At 42.9% G+C, this 8,088-nt stretch overlaps 1 protein-coding gene across 1 annotated transcript in view; it reads right to left on the bottom strand.

The window, feature by feature from the left end:
- Positions 1-8,088, bottom strand: part of VEGFD (vascular endothelial growth factor D) — a 39,336-nt gene that overhangs the window by 9,009 nt on the left and 22,239 nt on the right. The window contains exons 3-4 of the mRNA XM_059384696.1: positions 4,311-4,501; positions 432-580 (exon numbers count right to left, since the gene is read on the bottom strand). Coding sequence (XP_059240679.1) covers positions 432-580; positions 4,311-4,501 — 340 coding nt within the window. The remainder of the gene's footprint in view (positions 1-431; positions 581-4,310; positions 4,502-8,088) is intronic.

Genomic DNA, 8,088 nt, shown 5'->3' with positions numbered 1-8,088 from the left:
ATTTTAATTATTTTTAATTATTTAAAATAATTAAGTTTGATTTAAAATAATTAAAAAATTATTTTTCTTAGAGATTTTATTTATTTATTTGACAGAGAGAGATCACAAGTAGGTAGAGAGACAGACAGAGAGATAGAAAAGGAAGCAGGTTCCCTGCTGAGCAGAGAGCCCGATGCAGGACTCGATCCCAGGACCCTGGGATCATGATCTGAGCCGAAGGCAGAGGCCTTAACCCACTGAGCCACCCAGTTGCCCCTAAAAATAATTTTAAAAAAGAGCAAAGGTGTCTGTAAGTAGATGGGTAAGTTCATAACCACTGAGCTTTTTGGTCCTAATGCAATATCCACCTAACACCTAATTAAGGAAGAATTCTCCACATACAACTTTAGCAAACTCAAGAACAAGCATAACTGAATACAAGAAGGGCTTACTGATCTTCTTCTGGGGTCTGGATGGATCTTCTGATAATAGTGTACGGATGGCGGGGAGCCGTTGGCAAGCACTTACAACCTGTATGGTTGGCAACTTTAACAGGCACTAATTCAGGTACGGAAGTCAAAGGCACTGATATCTCAAAAAGCTGGAAGAGAGAAAGAACCACAACACACATATATTTTTAGATAATAATTTCTATAGTCTGCGTTTTTGCCTTTGTCCTTTATGGGAGTGACTTTGGCAAAGCTGTCCATTAACAACATTAATTAGCTTATTAACTAATAAGGATAAGGGCTGGCATGATGAAAAGGATGCTGGGCTGGGAATTGGGACACTGGGCTTACACAACTTTAACAAGTATTTAAGCCTGACTGAGTCTCTTAACTTTTTGGTGTCGCTGGTACTCCTGTAAAAAGCACTGTTGGTATCTGCTCCTGTCTTAAATTTGAGTGTAAATTATACAGACTGAGTGAAATTATAGCTCTGACGTTGGAGACCATGGTGAATAGATTATTGTCCAGAACTCTTTACTTATTCTTTCTCATACCATCTCCACTGAAGGAACAGTTCCCTGTTTGTTGACTTTGGGTGTGGCTATGTGACTTCCTTTGGCCAACAGGATACTAGCAGACATGACACAACTACAAACTTGAACTGTGTGTGCTTTGTGGGCTCATTTTCTCCTGCGTATGCTGTGGCCATGAGAAGAGCGTGATTTGGCAGGTGTGCTGGGCCAAGGGATGAGAGACTCAGGGAACAGAACTTCATTTAACCTGTAGCCTGGAGTCAAGTCCACTCCAAACTAACTGATCTCTGAATACATGGGTAAGGATAAGTTATTATCATTTGAAACCACATTTTAGGGTATATATTACACAGCATTACCCAGTAATAACTGGCTGATACAAGATCACCCTGCCCAACCAGATACTATAGGTAACATGAATAGCATTCTTTCTAGGTTTCTATATGCCGGGTCCTATTTTATATTCATTACTTTACCCCTTATAACAACATTATAGGGTGGGTTTTTTCTTCATCCACCCCCAACTCTATGGGTGAAAAAACAGATACACAGAGAGATTACATAACATGCCTAAGGCCACATAACTATTTATTGGAAGAGTAGGGATTTGAATTCAGACAGTTTGCTCCAGAGTCAGAGGTGATACTCTTAAGAATATGCCTTATTGGGGCACCTGGGTAGCTCAGTTGTTAAGCATCTGCCTTCAGCTCAGGTCATGATCTCGGGGTCCTGGGATCGAGCCCCGAGTTGTGCTCCCTGCTTGGTGGGACGCCTGCTTCTCCCTCTCCCACTCCCTCTGCTTGTGTTCCCTCTCTCGCTGTGTCTCGCTCTGTCAAATAAATAAATAAAAGCTTTAAAAAAAAAGAATATGACTTTCTGGAAAAAAATGTCTGTGACCTGAAGAAGCAAGATGGGATCCTGCCAAGTAGAATTCAGTGAAATGTCATTTACTTTGTTTTTAGACTGGTTCTAGGGTGTCTGTATAAATTTGAACTTGATTTTAGTGTTCTGTTCAATCAGTCCCCATATTCCGGCCATTCTAGCGAATATGAGAGAAACAAGAAAAAGAGACAAGCCTCTGGGAATAAAAATATTACGTACTATAGTACTAGAGGGCCTCGTCTCGGCAATCAGACAACAAAAAGAAATAAAAGGCATCTGAACCGGCAAAGAAGAAGTCAAAATCCCACTTTTCGCAGATGACATGATGAAATCTGGGTTCCAGAACTGCTCGGCCCATGTAGTCCTAACTACACCGAGTATTCATTTATTCACTTAGTTTCAAAGGTGTATTTCATCAACCAGTCCATTACTTTGGGGTGAAGGTAGTTTTTTTAAGCCACTATTAAAATGTTCAAGTGTGCATATTTGGAACAGAAAACTTCTGTAGGCTTATACTTAAGTACATTCTTTAAAACTAATTATTTGTTGGGTACAACAAAGTACTCAAGTCTCTATTAAGTGGAAACAATCCATTAAAGTTGTGTTTATTCTGACCCTTTGATATGTGTTGGACCCTCTATGAGTCTAAGTAAGAAAACATTTTTAGAGTGTTTACTTTGCATAAACTTCATATCCTTGTGAAATTTTTCAGCTATGCTTTAGGGAATAACATGGTCGTGAACCAAAGCCTCTTATGTTATGCAAGCTTGTTTCTACTGATAGTTGGTGCTTAGCCATGCTTACGTCACTTTCCCCCTGATTGTCAAATAGTGAGAGGTCAAATTTTTTACAAGTTCCAATATTCTCTAAAAGAATTTGGGAAAAAAACTGAACAGTTTGTGGAATATTTTGGGAGGTAGGGGAAACAAAATTAAGGATAAGTTCAACTATTATCAAATCAGCATTCCATCCTTTCTACCAATAAGAAAAGATTCCTCTAAAAAAAAAAAAAAAAAAAGCGGGGGCGGGGGGGATGCTGGGTAGCTTAGCTGGTTAAGCATCTGCCTCTTGATTTGGGCTCAGGTCATGATCTCATGGTCCTGAGATCCAGCCCTGCACCGGTCGCTGCACTGGATGTGGAGTCTTCTGGAGATTCTCTCTCTCTCTCTCCCTCTGCCCTTCCTCTTCCTTGTGTCCTCTCTAAAAAAAATTTCTTTTTTTTTTTTTAAGATTTTATTTATTTGATGATCACAAGTAGGCAGAGAGGCAGGCAGAGAGAGAGGAAGGGAAGCAGGCTCCCCACTAAGCAGAGAGCCCAACTCGGGGCTCGATCCCAGGACCCTGAGATCATGACCTGAGTCAAAGGCAGAGGCTTAACCCACTGAGCCACCCAGGTGCCCCTAAAAAGCTTTCTTAAAAAAGATAACTTCCTACCATGGATATATATTCATTGCGTATGTCATTTTATTATTGTACCTCTGTTCACAAACCGAGACTAGATGGCGTCCGGAATGTGACCAAGTGAATGAAAGCCTGAACGCGCATAAGTAACATGTGACACAGAACTCAACGGAATGCGCTCGGACTTACAGCCTATTCATATCTTTTCCTACGTTTGTTATTACTGCTCTTCAATGTAACATTTCTTACACTGGACAACAATATGGTAGAGATAGAAAGAAAAACTAACCTACTGGGCACAAGAGATTTTACAAGATGGAGAGGGAAGAATGATTTCTTTCATGGGGGCTACAGACTACTTTTCAAAGATCTTTTGTGCTAAGTGCGCTCCATGTCCCCTCCAGAGATGCTGCCCTCACTCCTTCCTCCCCCCCCGGGCCCTGGGTCTAAAGATGCTGACCCCCACGTCTCCATCTAGAGGTCCTCTTGCCCCTCCCCCCCCAAATTCTTGCCGCCACTCCTCCAACCAGTCTAGCAGCGCTCTTCTCCCCTTTCTCTCTGGGTTCCAGAACTGCTCCAGCCTCTTCGGCCCAAGGATGGCAAGAGCTCCCTGCTCTTGTTAGCACTGGGTACTTCCCAGCCCTTCCTCCTTCCCATAGTTCCGCCCACACCACCCATCCAACTCTTCTCAGTCGCTCCCCTGGAACAACACAGCCCCCAACGGATACACAAGGTAGTGCAGATGTCTTCATTCCTTTTATCGTCTGTTCTAGTGAACTCCCACGTGATTTTCTGATTCTGGACATTATAGCATCAGAGAGACAGAAGCTGATAAGCCGTTCAGGCCCTGGAGTTGCACAGGCCTGGGTTAGAGTCCCAGCTCTGCCCCAGGTTAGCTCCCTGGGCTCAGACAGAGGCAGATACTAGGCTACCCTCTGAGCTGGGTTCGGGAATTAAATGAGATCATGCCCACAGGGCATTTAGCCCAGCAGCAAGCCTCGCTGTAGCTATCAACACGCCTGTCCTCGGGGCTTCGTAAGGGCCACACTGGCGAGTGCCCCCCTACCTGCTTGGAAACGTAGGAGGTGCTCGTGTTCATGCAGACGAGGCTCTCCTCATTGCAGCAGCCGCCGCACCGGAACACGCTGACACAGGGCGGCTTGAAGAAGGTGTCGGTGCTCCTCCCGAGCTCGCTGGCCACCTCCACGCACGTCTCTCGGGGGCTGCACTGAGTCCGCTGCCATTCCTCATCTATAACTGCGGAGAGGAAGCTCCTGGGGGCCGGCCCCGGAAATGGCCTTGACAGGCCAGCGTGCGCCAAGGTCAGGCCGCACGCGGTCACGTTCACGTGGGCAGGGCTGGTTATCTTACGAGATGGATATTTTCTGTCTATCCCCTAGCGAAAGACTGTTTTCAGAAAAATCAAAACCAAAATCTGTGCTCCTTCCCACATATACAATACCTTCTCTGGTATAAAACTACACCGGAAAAGCTGCCTAGTAAGGAGGTAAACAGAGAAATAACGTGTAAGTGGCATTTGTTAAGCAATTTAAGGACACAGCTGGATAGCTTATCTTCCACTTGAAGTCAGGTGTGGGTAGGTCTTCACGCTGTCAAGAAATACATTTCTGTTGGTTGTTTCAGTAACCACGGTAGGATTCAAAGTGGGTCAGTTACATGAATGGAAATTTAAGTGGAACCAATCTTTCCTTGAGCGGGGATTTTTTCATGGGCGAGTGCCTAATACTGATGTTTAAGTAAATAATTGAATATGCCAGTTCCTTTTGATGGCAGGGCCAATATTCCGGCCATTCTAGCGAATATGAGAGAAACAAGAAAAAGAGACAAGCCTCTGGGAATAAAAATATTACGTACTATAGTACTAGAGGGCCTCGTCTCGGCAATCAGACAACAAAAAGAAATAAAAGGCATCTGAACCGGCAAAGAAGAAGTCAAAATCCCACTTTTCGCAGATGACATGATGCTTTATGTAGAAAACCCAAAAGACTCCACCCCAAAACTGCTAGAACTCATACAGAATTCAGTAAAGTGTCAGGATGTAAAGTCGATGCACAGAAATCAGTTGCATTTCTATACACCAACAGCAAAACAGAAGAAACAAAAATTAAGGAGTCTATCCCATTTACAACTGCACCCCAAACCATAAGATACCTAGGAGTAAACCTAACCAAAGAGGCAAAGAATCTGTACTCATAAAACTATAAAGTACTCATGAAAGAAATTGAGGAAGACACAAAGAAATGGAAAAACGTTTCATGCTCATGGATTGGAAAAACAAATATTGTGAAAATGTCTATGCTACCTAGAGCAACCTACACGTTAATGTAATCCCTATCAAAATACCATCAACTTTTTCCCAAAGAAATGGAACAAATAATCCTAAAATTTGTATAGAACCAGAAAAGACCCTGAAAAACCAGAGGAATGTGGAAAAAGAAACCAAAGCAGGTGGCATCACAATTCCAGACTTCAAGCTCTATTACAAAGCTGTCATCATCAAGACAGCATGGTACTGCCACAAAAACAGACACATAAATCCATGGAACAGAAGAGAGAGCCCAGAAATGGACCATCAACTCCATGGTCAACTAATCTTCAACAAAGCAGGAAAGAATGCCCAATGGGGGGACAAAACCAGTATCTTCAATAAATGGTGCTGGGAAAATTGGACAGCCACATGCACAAGAATGAAACTGGACCATTTCCTTATACCACACATAAAAATAGACTCAAATGGATGAAAGACCTAAATGTGAGACAGGATTCCATCAAAATCCTTGAGTAGAACACAGGCAACAGCCTCTTCGACCTCAGCTGCAGCAACTTCTTCCTAGAAACATCACCAAAGGCAAGGGAAGCAAGGGCAAAAATGAACTATTTGGACTTCATCAAGATCAAAGGCTTTTGCACAGCAAAGGAAACAGTCAACAAAACCAAAAGACAACCGATAGAATAGGAGAAGATATTTGCAAATGACATATCAGATAAAGGGCTAGGATTCAAAATCTATGAAGAACTTATCGAACTCAACGCGCAAAGAACAGATAATCCAATCAAGAAATGGGCAGACATGAACAGAGATTTCGGCAAAGACAACATCCAGATGGCCAAAAGACACAGGAAAAAATGCTCTAGATCACTCAGCATCAGGGAAATACAGATCAAAAGCACAATGAGATACCACCTCACACCAGTCAGAATGGCTAAAATTAACAAGTCAGGAAATGATAGATATTGGCGAGGATCAGAGAAAGGGGAACCCTCCTACACTGTTGGTGGGAATGCAAGCTGGTGCAGCCACTCTGGAAAACAGCACAGAGGTTCCTCAAAAAGTTGAAAATAGAACTACCCTATGACCCAGCAATCACACTGCTGGGTATTTACCCTAAAGATACAAATGTAGGGATCCAAAGGGGTATGTGCACCCAAATGTTTATAGCAGCAATGTCTACAATAGCCAAACTATGGAAAGAACCTAGATGTCCATCAACAGATGAATGGATAAAGAAGATGTGGTATATATACACAATGGAATACTATGCAGCCATCAAAAGAAATGAAATATTGCCATTTGCAATGACGTGGATGGAACTAGAGGGTATTATGCTGAGTGAAATAAGTCAATCAGAGAAAGACAATTATCATATGATCTCTCTGATATGAGGAAGTTGAGAGGCAACATGAGGGGTTATGGAGGGTAGAGAAGGGGAAAATGGAACAAGATGGGACTGGGAGGGAGACAAATCATAAGAGACCCTTAATCTCACAAAACAAACTGAGGGTTGCTGGGGGGTGGAGGGGTAGGGAGAGGGTGGCTGGGCGATGGACACTGGGGAGGGTATGTGCTATGGTGAGTGCTGTGAAATGTGTAAGCCTGACGATTCACAGACCTGTAGCCCTGGGGCAAATAATACATCATATATTAATAAAAATAATATAAAAAATAAAAAAGTTGAAAATAGAGCTACCTTATGACCCAGCAATTGCACTACTGTGTATTTGCCCTAAAGATACAAATGTAGTGACCCGAAGGGGCACATGCACCCCAATGTTCACAGCAGCAATGTCAACAATTACTAAACTATGGAAAGAGCCTAGATATCCATCAGCAGATGAATGGATAAAGAAGATGTGGTATATATACACAATGGAATACTATGCAGCCGTAAGAAGAAATGAAATCTTGCCATTTGCAACAACGTGGATGGAACTAGAGGGTATTATGCTGAGCAAAATAAGTCAATCAGAGAAAGACAATTATCATATGATCTCACTGATACAAGGAATTTGAGAAACAAGACAGAGGATCATAGGGAAGGGAGGGAAGAATGAAACAAGACAAAACCAGAGAAGGAGACAAACCATAAGAGATTCTTAATCTCGGGAAACAAACTGAGGGCTGCTGGAGGGGAGGAGGTGGGAGGGATGGGGGTGCTGGGGGATGGACACTGGGGAGGGTCTGTGCTGTGGTGAGCGCTGTGAATTGTGTAAGACTGATGATTCACAGACCTGTACCCCTGAATATAATACATGTTAATAATAATAAAAAAATTACCTACTTTCTTGTAAAACAGGACTTGCTTTTCTCTCATCATTTATTTTTAAAAACTAGATTCTGACAGAGACTCAAAGCTTTAGAGGCTTTCTACAGATGTTTTTGGGAAATGATTCAATTTTATGTTAAAGACGATTTTAGGGGCGCCTGGGTGGCTCAGTGGGTTAAGCCGCTGCCTTCGGCTCAGGTTATGATCTCAGAGTCCTGGGATTGAGTCCCGCATCGGGCTCTCTGCTCAGCAGAGAGCCTGCTTCCCTCTCTCTCTCTC

This window comes from Mustela nigripes, chromosome X (genome assembly GCF_022355385.1).
Source record: "Mustela nigripes isolate SB6536 chromosome X, MUSNIG.SB6536, whole genome shotgun sequence".
NCBI classification, from domain to species: Eukaryota; Metazoa; Chordata; class Mammalia; order Carnivora; family Mustelidae; genus Mustela; species Mustela nigripes.
This window is presented reverse-complemented; position numbering and strand designations above follow the sequence as displayed.